The 16481-nt window shown below is 33.0% G+C and overlaps 1 protein-coding gene across 2 annotated transcripts in view; it reads right to left on the reverse strand.

Moving 5' to 3' along the window:
• Nucleotides 1-3732: 3732 nt before the first annotated feature.
• LOC128997980 (plastin-2-like) overlaps nucleotides 3733-16481 on the reverse strand; it is a 52392-nt gene continuing 39643 nt past the window's right edge. For both annotated transcript variants that reach the window (XM_054423863.1, XM_054423864.1), the window contains exons 10-14: nucleotides 14885-15024; nucleotides 14147-14298; nucleotides 12151-12252; nucleotides 11466-11567; nucleotides 3733-8007 (exon numbers count right to left, since the gene is read on the reverse strand). In XM_054423863.1, the coding sequence (XP_054279838.1) occupies nucleotides 7939-8007; nucleotides 11466-11567; nucleotides 12151-12252; nucleotides 14147-14298; nucleotides 14885-15024 (565 nt within the window). In that variant the 3' untranslated portion in view covers nucleotides 3733-7938. The remainder of the gene's footprint in view (nucleotides 8008-11465; nucleotides 11568-12150; nucleotides 12253-14146; nucleotides 14299-14884; nucleotides 15025-16481) is intronic.

The raw sequence follows: 16481 nt of genomic DNA on the forward strand, positions 1-16481 counted from the left end.
GGAAATGAAATCGGAGGGAATATTTCTTGGACAGTTCACTGTTTTTGTGATGCAAGCCAGGACGCTTATGCGGCTGCTGTTTTCCTGAGGGGTGAATCTAATGGACATACCACAGTTCAATTAGTTCAAGCGAAGAGTAGAGTTACACCTGTCAAGAAGATGACTATTCCTCGACTGGAGTTATTGGCGGCTACCATTGGCGCTCGTCTAACTGACAATGTCTTAAAGAGTATGGGATTTGAAGATGTCAAAACATTTTATTGGGCCGACTTAACCACCGTTTTGTCATGGATTCGTCGAGAAGATTACTGGGGAGTGTTTGTTTGGAACCGAGTAAAGGAAATAAGATCCCTTAGTAACATTGAATCTTGGAATCATGTTCCAGGCCATATGAATCCAGCTGATTTGCCGTCACTTGGATGTTCTCCTAAGCAGCTAGTAGAGTCGAAATGGTGGGAGGGACCACAATGGCTAAGAAACTCATCAAACTTGTGGCCTAACCAAAACTTCAGTGATGATTGTGATGAGAAAGAAGTAAATTCTGAACTTAGGAAGATCAAATCAACTACAAAGATTCTGATTAATTCAAAACCTGAACCAGATTGTTGGTATTACAGATATTTCTCCAGATTTGATAAAATCGTCAGGTTGGTAGGCTGGATTTTGAGATTTTGTTGTAACACAAATATGTCTAAACAAAAGATATCAGGAGGATTGTCGGTTGATGAATTGATTAAGGCTCAAAATAAAGTGTTTAAACTTATTCAGAAAGACACTTTCCATAGTATCAAGGATGAAAAATTGAGTTAATTGTGTCCGTTTGGAGACAGTGATGGCTTATTAAGGTTAAAAACAAAAATCACAGAGAGACCTGATAGTAGAAGTTTTAATCTTCCCATCGTATTGCCGAGTAACCATCCTGTTGTTCACAGATACATACAATACAAACATGAAGAAAATTCACATGTTGGAGTCCAAGGATTGCTATCTATTCTCAGAGAAGAAGTTTGGATTATTAGTGGGAGAAGAACTGTAAAATTAGTTATTGACAAATGTGTCAAATGCAAGCGATACTGTGTTAAAAGCTAGAAGATAAACAAGTGATAGAAGGTGTGAGGAAAAATTAGACCACCACAAAAATACCTGAAGCAATAATTAATATTTTGACTTTGCAAGTCAAAAGGTGGGAGAATGTTGGATATAGTATTCAAACATTTTATTTCAATAAACTATGGTTTATATTATATTTTCTCTTTTTCCAGCTGCTATGAAAATGAACTTTAATAATTTTGAGACATATGATTTTTGAATGAATTGTTATGTTGTTATTACAGAAATAATAGTTTGGTAGCATTTTACTATGATTGAGTAACTTTTCTTTTGTGAATAATCAAATTATTTTCTGCCCAGTATCTAGTCTATTTCTCTTTCCATTTTTGACTTTTAACACAGGGTTCAGTTTGAGCCCATTGACAAATGACCACTTGGCGATGCTCTCCGGGTCAGCGTTGAGTTTGTCAATTGCTTCTTTCATGAAAACAGGCTCAAAAGAAAAGTGCAACTGAGAATCGTCTGCATGAAAAGTGCCGTAGAGTTTTGTACACAGCTAGGGAAGTCAGCTGTATAAAGTGTGTAGAGAACAGGGCCCAAGCAGCTGAATGATATTGACCATAATGGTGCTGCACCAATTCATCTGGGGAAATCATAAATAAACTCTCCAACCACCCAGACACAGCTTTTGCATATTGTATCTCTGCAGATATTTGGCACCTTAAGAACATGTCAGCAGGTGTCGCTGTGGTTTTCAAGAGTTTCTTTGGCAAACCAACTTTGGCTGACTTTATCAACCAACACCTGACCAGTCAACAAATTAAAGATTGCTCTACACACTACAGTCTATGGATTGGTTACAAAAGCTCATTACTTTAGGAAGCCCACTATTGGATACTATGAGAAAGCATTTGAAGCGCTCACAGAGGACTTAGTTTGTCGCCACTGGTTAATTGTATTCATAAGATCCACTAAATTTGAGAAAACCCCACGATCAAATCTGGTGATCTTAGGGCCAAGGAATATAACCAAAACGTGAAATAACCCTTCCTGGAAACAGTACTTTCGACAGCCATTGAATCCTGAGCAATGTGCCCGGTGAATCTTGTTACATAAGATAGCGTATTGTTCATGAAACGCTGTGACCTTAAAAGTGTGCCAGCATATCAAATATTACAAATCAAAGCTTTCCTAACCACCGGTTCAACATTCTGCAGCATCGTAACAGTTGTTTCAAGCAAGAGGCTACTTGTTTCTGGATCCCTTTGCCTTAAAATTGTTAACCCACCTCAGAATTAATTGAATTTTGGCTGTAAACAATATCATGGCATCCAAGATGAATGTTAACCAAGAAAAATAGCTACACTGCCGTGGGTTTGCCATTTCACACATACTCATCATAGGCGAACATAGGGTATGGAACTGTCCAATAATCCATGGCTACTAAAATGGAAGGATACACATCAATGAAACAAGGGTGGCTCCAGAGGGCAGACCAGGTGGGCCTATCCAAAATGTTGGTGGATATTTAAAAATTATAAAAAAGAAACTGAATTATATGTAAAGAAAGGGAAAGCATTCAAACTAATTATTTTGCATTTAAATTTTAAAATTACCCCCTTTTTGCGGGTAAAGCCCTTCAAACCTCTCGTATTCCGATCAAACTCTCTCTTGATCCTTGTCTGGCCTACCAAAAAATTGTACCTGGAGCCGCCCCTGCAATGAAAGACGACCCAACCCCTCGCGACAGTAATTGTGACACGTATACCTACTATTTGTTAAAAAATCATCTGGTTCTTGTTTGTCATCCCCTATAATGATGTATATTACAGATTATACTACTCAGGAATATAGCGTTAAAAAATCATCTGGTTGTTGTTGGTCATCCCCTATAATGATGTATATTACAGATTATTGTACTCAGGAATATAGCAAGTAATTGGTTTTATCTTATTGGTTAATGATAAGAGGCGCAATCAGTCAAGTTGTAGATGTAGTATTCTGCTGGTATCAATTCAACATGAACGTTTTAGATTGCTAGTGGATGTGTTACCTAGGATATCCTAATCAATTTCAACTTGAAAAACAATGGTAGTCAATGAAAAAGTCCACTCATTGCTGTACCACACAATGCCAATTTGGGGAAACACGTCTAGTCTAAGTAAAAAATCTGCAATTCCTTTTTTCTCAACTCTTAAACATTAGGCAATATACTTTTTTTATTCAAAACAGCGTCATAGGATATTAACAGGTTGTCTGTATGTTCATATTTCAACCTAACTAGTTGAATTGGCAGATAAAAACATAATACACTGATGTCATGAAGTGGTCCGATGGAATCATGTTCTGACATTGGAAGTAATACAGCAAACGCTCACTTTAAACTTGTGGCTTACAGGTAATCCACAAGAAAACGTAAGCATAAAGCAACTGATAGCAGCATATGCCACTAAAATCTCCCGCTTTGTGTGACTGGGTGAACTTGACTTATTTATGGAAAATATATACAAAAGAAGTACCAAAGAGGTGGGTTAAAGCCAATAAGTGTTTCCAACCATTTGTTGAAAAAATTCCTTTTTACTGGCCAAAAGATAAAAGTCACTTACCATTTATATAAGCACACATTACTCAGATTTTCTCACATGAAGGAGGAAAAAATAAAAGTTTTTATCATTCACATAGTCTGCCACAAATTTATAAAGTTTATTTTTGTAAAACATAATTATTTGCACTAACATTATGTTCATTAAAACTTAATTAAATAAGATATGTTATACAGGAATGATAAACACAATATAGTAACAAATATCTTACAAGTGCTAGGCACAAAAATGAAGCTTTACAATAAAAACATTGCTTTTGAAGAATAAATATCTAAACAAAATAAATGGGAAATTAGCTTTTTAGCAACAATTTAATTGAACTAAGGCCAAACAACATATTACAATAACTCCAGGGTTATGGCAGACAAATGTCGAGAAGCACGTTGGTTAGTTAAATTAAACATTACAAAGTTTAAAATCCTTTAGCAGTACTGATTAAATTACAAAATGTATAAAAGTTACCTCTAAAAAGTCTATAAATTGTACTTTTTATAAATACAGACTTTGACACTCTTATAGTTTCCATTATTATAGTAAACATCATTGAATGTTGAAAATGTAAAGGGATATTAATGTTACAAATATTTTATATCCAAAAGTCAAACAGAAAAAAATGTGAAAAAACAATTAAATAAAAAGCAATATCAATTTAACTGATCAAAACATTGGAATCTCGAGCATTTAACATTAAACTTGTTTAATGGATATATTGGTGATCTAAATCATCAGTTATGTTAAAACATGTTCATAAACTTTATAACTTTGAATATTTCCAAATAATTAGACACTCAAATATGAATGTGAGAAAATATTTAAAGTTGCAGGTTTCAAACAGACAAACCTTGTATATTCAAAATATAGATTTGCATGAGGGACAAATCAGACATTCAAGGCCCTGCTGAAATTCATTGTAACCTTAGATTGTATTTGTATGACAATATAATTGAGATCTAGTTCACAATGTGTATCACCTAACTTAAAATAAAAATCAAATTAAGGTTGAAAATGCACTGAACTTGTGTGGTAGCTCCAGTTATTGTCCGTACTGAAGAAACAAAAGCTTGGAATCTGAACATCGTATTTGTTCTACTGTGAGTCCACATTAAACAGGTTTAGTCTGTTCACACTACTTTAATAGTAAAAGTTATAAGCAAAACAAGTTTTTCAATTTTTAAAATTGGCAGCTCAAAGCTTATTTATTATTATACAATTCCACTTTATCAAATAAAACCTACTTTCCACAAATAAAAAATAAATATACTTTATAATTTAACAAACTGATAAATAACATAAAAATTGTAACTGTGCATAAAAATATTCCAACCATAACATACCGAATATTTAAAAAAAATGTAATAAAACCTTTATGACTTAAACTAAACTCAAAATTGCACAATAGTATTTAGCATTATACTTTGGACAGTACCGAAACATTCTCCTTAGCTCATTTCAAAACACACTCTTGTGTTACTCATAAACATTGTTAATTCAAAACATACATTATACATATATACTCTGTTGTTGAATTATCATCCTTATAGATCAGCTGAAGACAATTTTAAGGTATGTTTCAGTTCGGTTCATTAACCAAATTAAAAATGAAGTAGAGAACACATTTTTATTCACAATTTGATTCTTATTATCTAAGCATATTTAAATAGATATGACAATCTATTTGTGAATTATTGATTGACCTTTTGCATGACAACCGTAGGATAAAGCAAATATTGTAAGATGCCTAAAATAGGCTTTCAAATAAGAGAGAAAAATTTAGTCAATATCAGCACACATAGTATAACCAAAATTAAACAGACATCAAAATTGACTTCAGCCTTACACTAGAATGAGACTTGTAGCATTCAAAGTCAATGTTGATGGTAGTTTACGCAACGATCACAGTGTTAACGACACAAGTAGAAATTTAAGGTACAAGCCCTGGTGAAAAAACTTCTACCAGTGTCGTTAACACTACTTATGCGAGTTGTGTACACTACTTTACCTACGACCGTTTTTTAATTACTAACAACCACTACTCATAACATTTAAGGGAGGTAATGTTTGCGTTTATAACCTCTCATTACCACTGTCAATGATCGGTCTTAACAGCTAATTAGTTAGAGTTTGAAGCATTAAAAAGTTACTTCTTTTCTCTCAATCCATGAACCTCATTGGTCCGCTCCTCGTTTGGTTAAGTAAAACAATGCTGTTAAGTGAATCTTTTTAATTCCAAGAACTCAACTGAAACGGCTAGTTCAAAAAACGGCTGTTGGTAAAATATGAAACCAACACAAAGAAACAAAATTTTCTCTAAAAAAACAAAAATAACTCCTGAGTTAATCAATAAAGTAATTAAAATACACAATGATTTCCATAAACTCTAGCTTGATAAATATTGTACTATGAGTTTGAATGTATCGCCACATCTTAAAATTATTTGTGAGCAATTTTAATTATTATCGGGTGAATAGTAACATACACCCTTACAAAGATTACTATACCAACACTCAATGTCGAAAACACCACACCAAAATTTGTATTATGTTATACAGAGATACTTGAGTCGAGAATTTAAAAAATCTTATCATTCATAACAACACTAATTCCACACACACACAGTATTAATGGAAGTTTGTACTGGACTGTAGCAGTTAGGTTTTACATTAAGTAACACAAAAACACATCTACACCATGAGTTACTTGGTTGAAGAATAAGTAAAGTTACTAGGGGGTAGTTGAAGGTTCTACACACAAGTTACATAGCTCACACATTTCACTTCTGATTTTTTAACCATTACTTATGAGTTAAGTTAAAGAATACTTCAGCATTGTAAAATATTTCATCACTAGGGCATAAAGTGAATCTTTTCAATCCTCGCTAATTTTCTGACCTCTGCTTCAACTCCATCGTAAAACTTGAGCTCTGGTCAAAAAGTCACTTTTGCCAGTGTGATAAACTACATTTTTCGTCATATCGCACCATTTTAAGCAAACTAAGTTACAAAACAAAAATACTTTCCGTGTAAAGATAACATCTCAAAATGACTTGAACTCGTTTTTAATTTTGCTAATGCAAACACACAGCTTTTAAGTACGTTATTCAATTATTATGTCTATTACAACTGTGTTAGTGTACATTATACTATCAATATGTAAGGAAATTTGTTAGTTTCTTACATCATTTTGGAAACAAATTAGTAATATATTCAAACAATGTCTTTCAAAATTACTTAAGTTGGAATGTATTAAGACTATTGGTTTATCAAATGTAAAACATTGTCTAAAAACAATTATCTTTTAAAAACTTTCACATTATGCAAATTTCCCCTATAGGCAATAAGCTATTACCTTAGATCTCATGGTAAGGACTACACCCAAGAATGATTCACAAAGTTTGTTTTGATGTCCACAGAAGCCACAAACACTAGTCGTTCAGATTAATATATGTGTTCATTAGCACAATAAGTTGAGTAAAAATGATCCGATCTTGATTAAATTTGGTACAAACATCTAAACCTATATTCTCAAATCAACATGATCAGACTATTTTTATGGGGTGAAAATTGTTTGCACGCTTATAAGTTAGGGGGAAAAAACAGTACATTGAAAACTTCCATGTGATTCTTGTAAGTCAACTGTTGTAGTTAGCTTGTTTATGGATATATTATGAAAAATTTTGGCAATAATTTGATTTCATTTACCAAATTAAAAACACACTATCATCTTCCCTGTAGCAGCAAACTTAAATACTCATTAAACCTAATGCTATTTAAATAGAGAATAAATCTGACATGATAACCCAACCAATCTGACATGATTGTAGTAAATTACAGTAAACCAGGCAATTGGAAATTCGCTTAGTCTACAAATTTGATGCAGCGGGGGTATTCTAAACTGTTATTGGAATGTAACTAAAATGATAGTAAATAAATGCCATTTGATTATTGGTATAAAAATTGTCTTTCCAATATCCCATACAAAACGATTTCCATATAGATGATTTTCTGATAATTTGAATGATTAACTTGGAATGTTTGATTATATTTAAATAGAAAACCACACTAAAATAAATATAAGTGTCAAACAAATCTTCGCAGCAGTAGCTGAATTCTTGTTATTTATAAACCTGATAAAGGATGTAACATCAATTTTCATGAGGGTGACTACAAAGCTTACAAAATACTTAAGATTAATGGATAATGAAGAGCATTGGTAGCGTTATATACAAGTGATCTGGAAGCACCGTAGCTTTTGCGTGTTTAGTAGTTATTTACAAATGGTATCGTTGTTACTGAGGCTTGGAATCCATGTTGGGAACGTAGTCCATAGCCATGAGACAGGCAAACATGGTCATAACCTAGAACAAATTAACACTCATGACATAAAACAATGTAGTTCTCACAAAAAAACCTAAGTATGAAAATAAAATTTTTCAGTTAAAATATACCTAACCCTTCTTGTAACTGTTGATTTGAATTTGAAACTAGATAAGTAATGTTAATAAAGTGTTTTACAAATCCCGAAAATGTGTTAAAGTTTTTCGAAAAGCCGCCAAAAAAATATATTTTGTATAGTTTATTTTGCTTTTTTATATTATGACCACACAATAGTTATTTGTGTAACTAGTGGGCGAAGTGGCACTTTGCTGCACACGAGAGCAAGCGGCTCGTGCGGAATGATCTCGAGTGTAGCAAAAGGCCTTTTGCCTCCGTGTTACACATTATATTTTTCCTACAGTCACTATAAAGCATATAAATAATTATATAGTCTTCAAACACTATACAACACGTTTTTAGGTTCAGCTGGCAACACAAATAGGTGCCCTAGAGAAAGTAGTCCCCGGTCAGTATCACTTTGCTATTTTTCCTCGGCAAGCAATGTGCTCCGCGACTTGAGAAAATAGTTCCGTATGTTTTTGTAATCTGAAGTGGTTCCCGCGCCTAAAAAAAATGCTTTAAAGGTATTTTCTTGTTTATTACGATGGTAGGAATGTTTTAAAAACGTTTGAAAGAAAAGTCCAGAAAGTTCAGAAATACCAAAACTATAAACACGAAATGACAGGTTAAATCGTAGTTATAATAGTCAATCAGCTGCTCATAGTATTATTATCTTTAAGTGTTGCCAACCTATTTCCAAGCGTACACGGATTACTTGCATAATAGAACCACGCTGTTTTGTGTTGTTTCATTGGAATCCTGATGTGCGCCAAAGTATAAACTGTACGACAAAGTATAAATATGCAGTAATTAGCAGCTTTCTGTACTATAAACGGTACAAGGAAGCCAACTTTGTCGGGTGACTGTAGGAAAAAATTATTTTTTGTTATATTTATTTTAATTTTATGTTTTACTTTACAATTTTATGCTGAATAAGAATCCAGCCCTCAAGTGCAACAAATAATTTATTTTAGTCAGTTAAGGTACACAAAACCCAAAAAATGTTTTTTGCATGACAATAAATGCAAGCGCATGGGACAACAAGAGGGTCAACTAATCCGAGTGGAAAGGGTTAATATGTATTTTCCTCTCTACTTCGATATCAAGACTATTATAGCCTATAAAGACCCAGAACACACTATTAAAAAATTAGTTTTGCACGTAGTCTATAATCTACTAAGGTTTTCTGGTGTATCTGTCGCTATGGATCATTCTATTCAGTCATTTTAGTTCAGATTGTCATCTGTTGACTTGTAAATATACCGTATTACATAATATTGATTAAAAATATTTTAAAATTTTAAGAGGGCTTGTCTTGTGCAGTACAGTACTGCATGCCCTGTCTATGTAAAATAATGTAAATTTAACTGGGACGGGTGGCGTCGTCCTGTAATTCAGCTACTAGGAGGTCACGAATTGTGGATATTTATAGGGATGCGATGCTCCCTGGTGTGGATTAACGTCCGCACTAGTGAGTACTACGACTATCCGCGGTACTATCCTGATAATTAGACCAATTCGTAAATTACAAGGAAAAAATGTGGTTCCGATTCCACTATAAACTGTAGGTCCCTTAGGTGCCATTAGCTGTATGGGCTATTAATTAACAGCTGTGTCTAAGGAACATGTCAGCCTTAGTCACTAACAAGACTACAAGATCGCGTCACTCATCCTACACTCATCCTTCACTCATATTTGGGTTAAAATACACACATAGTGGCGTCCCCATCTTAAATAATTGATAATTGATGTATAAGATATCAATAAAAAAACCCTTTGTTTAGCAGTGATTAAAATGTAGCTAAACTAATTAAAACAATTAATAATTGTTTTCCAAACGAGACTAGTAAATAATTAACAATAAATTACAATATGAAGAGTTTGCTAATTTATTGATTGATGGCTAATGCAAGCCCCTTTACTAAATATTTAAACAGAGAAACATTTTAGAGCCTTTCAGACATATTTATTAGATGAAACCATAGTTTAGCATATTAATTTTTACAATATATGTATTTCGGCGTCAAGAATGTCTGCAGGTAATGTGTTCTGAGGTCACAAATAAAATACAGATCTTAGTGAAGAATGTCAAGACCTCATGTTAATTAAAATGATCTGCATGTTTTTTTTAACTATATTGCCAAAGTGTGTCAAAGACCATAAAATTAAACCTCGGCGTTTATCAGATGCTAAACAAATATATTTTGTTTGGTCACATTTAGCAATGACTAATAATTGTTAGATGTTTAGGTTTTATTGTTTAATAGATAAATTAAAGTTTGATCACAAATAAAAATACTGTTTAATTATATTTCCTTTGATTATTCTACATTACATTGTGCGTAGCTATACACAGGAAATGCAGTACTGTAATGTATTGCACAGGACTGGCCAACGTTTTCTCAAAATTTCAAAAGTGAACAATTCATTTTATGTGATATAATTTAAATTTAAAGTAAGCAGATGGACTATCCAACCACCATGACTGAATACAATGGTCCATAACGATGCACATACCATCAAAATATTGTTATAAATCCATGACTTTAAAATCTAATTTTAAAGGTGTGTTCTGGGTCTTTAAAATAATATTTTATATAGATTGCACTAAATAGAACAATACTTATACAATATCAAACACGAAAAAGGTAACTAATTTTAAAATTTTGCCAGCAAAGCGGGTGTAAAAAATTGTGATATGTCAGCGGTCACAATGCTACTTCAATGTTGTGAGCCGCTCCGTTACCCACAGATAGTAGTGGGAGAGGCGCGGCAGCAGCGGACTCTTTTGCTTACCAGCCGAGTGTGATCAAGTTAGACGTAAAAAACATTAACAAAAACGTAAAAAACAAGGCAGCTAGCATTAGGAAGAAGACGAGAAGAGGTACCTGGGCTGCCGGATATAATTTATTATAATGAAAAACCTGGCTAAATTCATAGGAATAACAATTGACGAGTACATCTCCCGGGAACCACACAAAAAACATCCTATCCAAAAAAAAGAAAGTGGCCTCCTACCACTGTCTTAAAAAAACTAAACTTTGGAACATGGCTGATATAAGGAACATCGTTCGTAGAAACGTAACATCACGGCTACTGTATGAAATTGTACTAATCTTTTGTGAACACCCTGTATATAAATTAAAACTATACCTATATCAAACACTCTAACTAAATTGAGAACATTCTCTTACTTACTTATACAGTTCATACCACACAAGTTGACATTTTAATGTAGCTAAGCTACCTTATGTTAACAATACTTGTTCAATAGTATTGAACTCCTGTTCAAAAATAATATCCATAAAAAAACTTGTCTTAATCTTAATATAATTGTTTCTGTAGAAAAGCTATTGGCATATAACAATCCATGACTTACCATTTTTGGCTTAACTTCTACAATGTCTTCTGCGAGGGCATATACTCTTGCACCCATCCTCCAAGCAATAGAAATGGCGTACTTGGCATTCGCAAGCTTGTCCTGAAATCATAGGATATATTGTTAGGTTCTGTAACACAAATTATTGAATAACATCTATTGATAAGGGAATCTGTCCAACAACAAATGCTGAAACTTAATTGACTTTCTTTCACTTAGGTTAGGTTAAATCTAAATAATAAGGGAGTTAACAAATTATAAGGTTTTTGCTGTGTTGTATTAATTATTTTTGTCACTAGAACAATATTTAGATATTCATGGACAAGTCTTCATCCACACAGTCTAACAATATTTATCATAAGAGTAATGTACATTAAATGAGAACATGTTTAGTCCGAAAATTAGTGATTTGGCAGGATTTCAAATTTTAACCTGGGACCTCAGGGATCAAAGTCTCAAGCTTTACCACTAGACCAGTTCGCTTCTCATTACACAATAGATGTCTGTATATTTAATTCAGATTACACTATTCATATTTTCTCTGTAAAATGTTTTCCATTCTATACATCAACACCAATATTGGACATATTGTAACAAAATGGTCCCAGGAAAGTGCTTCTTGGTTATTTTCAAGGATTAACACAACTGACTAGTAAAATTAATTTATGTCTAAGTAATTAATCACCTCTTCAGTGTCCCCTTCTCTGAAATTCTCATAATTGATGCTTCCTGGTCTGATAGCATCCATGAGGTCTAGGAGCACTTTAGCATCTCCTATAACTGGGTCCTGAAACATGACATGTTTTATAGAACTAAGAACTGGGAAAAATGAATGTATAACATGTCTCTGCTCATTCTGTTGAAAAGAGGGAAAAAGGCAATACAACGAATTACAAATGCATACATTCAACAACCAATTAAATATAAATATAATAAATATTTCACTTATACTAGAGTCAACAATACACAACTAGTTGATAAATCAGAGAGCAATAATATGAAAACATACTTGATTTTGTAAAATAAGGACAAGTACAAGGTTATAATTATAAACCTAACGAATATTTAGACTCACTGATGTCACACCAGTCAATAGCCACCAATAATTCTCATAAAAAGTTCTAAGAAACATATTTGGTAGGTTAATGCCAAAAAACTTTAAATACATAGGTAAGAAAGTTCTCTATTCATCAGTTGGTATACAGAGAACATAAACAAAAAAATCAACATTCTTGTATAACTATTTTCTTTTTAAGTACAAAAATTAAATTTAAAATGACTACAAATAAAGAAGCTTCAATTAATTACACTACAGTAATATTAAGGTATTCATGATATTTTATGGCAACATGTCAACGCTAGACAGAGCCAGGACTATTAGCGTAACTAGTCCGTCTTCTTCGCCCCAATGCAAGTATTACCCGTGCGCCCCTATTTGTAGACTCATTCTACCCCCCCCCCCTAACCACCAACGAAACTAACAACGACATTTCTCGTACTTCCACACTTCCTGGATACTATCACTACACAACGATATTGTACAAGCCCTATCTAACTAGAGAAAGATTATTCAAAGAAATATAATTTATTATGTGCAGTAATTTTAATGTTAATTATTTTAAAAAAATTATTGAAGGTAAAATTAAGTTCCTAAACATTTCCAAACACCATTCATAACTGAAGTAAGGATCACTTTACATACTTACAATTAATTAACATACTTTTTAAGATTATAAAATAGAGACTTCTTCTTACTTTACTTTAAATTTTATTTATATTTATTCAGTCCCCTATATACAGCATACATGATATTGCAAGCTAAATATAATATACATGTTCCGTTTCTCAAACTGATTAATTTGACTAGATAATGCATTCTTACAGTCAGAGAGCTGCCTACAGTTCATAGTGACAACAATGTACGTTAATTCCTATTCCCTGACAAAGTCCCTCTTTGTTTGAACCGCACGATTGTTCAACAATGACTGACAGGGACACGTGCGTAGTTACTAAAATAGTACTGTAAGATTTTATCTATCTATTTTTGTAGCTAACAATGATAAATAAACACGACTGTCTATTCTTCTGATAAGAACGCATAAGCGCAGATGTGTAGTCGGCGCGGAGGAGATGATGATAATAGTAAACAAAAGGGTCACCAACATTCTGTTGTGACTGTAATGGAATAAGGTACCACAAATATTTTTGTTACATTTATTTTTGGTAAGCTACAGGGAGTTTTGCTTCAACATATTTCTTATCTTAACATTTTCCATAATATCAGTTTTTTGTGCCCCTCTAAGGCTTGCACACCAATGCACCACATTGGTTGCATTGGCGTTAGTTACGCCACTGTTCAGGAGTTAAGCCTCCTTCCCCTCTACATAGGAGGGGGGGGGGAGGTTAAGTCCTTTGGGTCCTAAGTATGAGCCCAAGTAAATCGCACATACATATGTATTCATCTAACCAACAGATGTTAACACACACACTATCATGCCTCAGAGGGTTGGTATTCTTATGGTTCATCGTTATTCCTATGAATGATTTTTGCTACTCACTTTGAAACTTTAGTTTGATTGTTAAAACTAGAATGCAATTCTATTTCTACTGGCAAAGTTGCAACAAATAATAGGTCCCTGAACAACGTATTACGTACAAGAAAGGCACGTCTAATTACTAACCTGGAAGCCCCTGAGTGTGGTAGGTTTGCCTGCAGAATGCAGTTTGTTGTTGACCCACGTGACGATCTCTCTTTCAACTATTGGACTACCAGTGTTGGCAAGCTGGGTAAGGATTGAGAGTGTGTAGGCTCTCATCAACTGCCAGATCAGCGCTGCGGTCAACAATAATACATGAGTTTCAGAACAAATTACGAATTTGAAGAGGCATACACTAATCTCTTGAATTTTAGATTGCTTGCCAAAGACATGTAGGTGTTTGCACACACCAGGCCACAATCACTTACTGTTAGTTCTCATGGTTGACTGACCCAAAATTTATATTTTGATACCATTTTACACTAAGAAAACTCATATAGTTCATAAAAGGAACTGTCCTATCCCTTCCAGGGGAGTATGAGTGTATATGGAAGAAAGGACAGTTAGTGAGCCATGCAAAGGCAATCAAATACTGAAGAGAATATAAATCTGTTGACTTGACTTTCAAACAAATTACCATTAATTTTATTAAAGAAAACACCCCTCCTAATTTCCCCGTTGTTCTAAGAAATGATTCCAAAATTAAAAACTTAATGATTAGGGACAAATTATTTTGTCAAGTAAATTAAATTTGCATACTAATTCTGTATGATTGTCAAAATTGAAAAGGTGTAAGAAGACAACACAGAATTAGTGTCTTGTCAAAGAATAGTCGTCTTTTTACAATTAATTGTGCAACCATATGAAACAACAAACCCTTACCTAATGTCAAGGTGGCATTTCCATCATTGATGTCTTGTCCAGCAATGCCTACTAAAGAAAACTTAAGTTCTTTTCCTAACTCTATGGCGTAGTTGCAGTTTTCTAACTTTTCCATGAACTTTCGCAGTTTTGAAAATTTCCTGAAACAAAAATATTTATGTCACTAAACCTGTATAGAGTTAATAAATAACATTAAAAAAACATAAAAAAGTTAATGTCTTATTCACTGTAGCTGGTGAATATTATTAAAATCATAAGAGCAATATTTTAGAGAAAATTATGGAAAACAATTTTGAGAATAGGAATTATTACTTATTCTTAAAACAATATGTTTTACTAAAAGGCTAGTACATACAGGTATAATTGAGTAAATATCAGGTATATTATTGAGAATTTGGACAAAAGTAATAAAATCCTATTCTTTGAAAAATTTTAACAAAGGAGTTAAAGTTCATTTTACACTGATTATATTACATTCTCACAACTTATGTTAAATAATGATGGGTAAAAATAAAAAATAAAATGTTAGAAAGAACATGAAAACAAAAAAAACAGAGTTACAACAATTATTTGGATTTAAAAGGTCAGTAAGAAAAAGGTAAAAATAACATTGATAAAGTTATTCAGCTCAAGCTATGCTTTGGAAAACGTTGATTGTTAAAAACGGGTAATTTGCTTGTTATTAATGTGAATAAACAACAAATAACTTATACTCTATTTTAATTTAGGTTGGATGGCTATAGTTCATATTATAAAACTTGAAATATTTAACAAATTAGTAACACTAACAAGTGAAGGGGAACAAAACATAGGCAAGCTTGAAGTTGAATACAAGTAACAAGATGCCAAAAATAACATAGGAAACACTATTCCTTAAACAGGATGGCCCAACAAAATGCACATTATGATCATTATCAAGAATGTGTAAGTTATTATGTTCATGTAAAGTCCAAACAAGGCCACGGTTGATATGAATAAGTCAAAATTTAACATTTTCACCAGAAAATAGTAGGGTGCAACACGGTAACAATACACTGTACCCGGTTGGCACCAAAAACCTAGGAGCAAATATTTTGTTTTGAGAACCACAAATGTTTTGTACCTTTGACTACTGTTTATGCAGTAATGAAACTTTCATTTCATTGGAGGGTTAATGCAATGCATTTTACAAATAGAAAGTATTAAAATTGTGAATTATCAATTTTGAATCTCAACATAGTGCTGTGCTTAAATTTTTTTTGAAGCAAGGAAATCAATTTATTCAAAAATATTTTAGGTTTATGAGGGCATCGAACAATAATGCAAGTAGGTGAATATTTTTCCAGTATTAACAAACACAATGAAGTGGTGCTTATTTGCATTTATTATGCATGTGGTAGCCTAACTAAAGTGATGTACCCGCAAACTTGAAATCAAAATAAAAGACCAATGCCAATTTTTCCAAGTGTTTTAAATACAGAATAGAGGTTATCAATACTTTTTTTGGCAGGCAGTAGAAGAAATTTATTTCTGTTCTGTTGGATATTTTTATCACAAGCAATATGCCACTCATAACAACCTTTGCATGCAACTAACATACCTGTATTTGTATTTGACA

This window comes from Macrosteles quadrilineatus, unplaced genomic scaffold, assembly GCF_028750875.1.
Source record: "Macrosteles quadrilineatus isolate MER2022 unplaced genomic scaffold, UCM_ALF_1.0 Scaffold_7__1_contigs__length_78375512, whole genome shotgun sequence".
Classification (NCBI taxonomy): Eukaryota; Metazoa; Arthropoda; class Insecta; order Hemiptera; family Cicadellidae; genus Macrosteles; species Macrosteles quadrilineatus.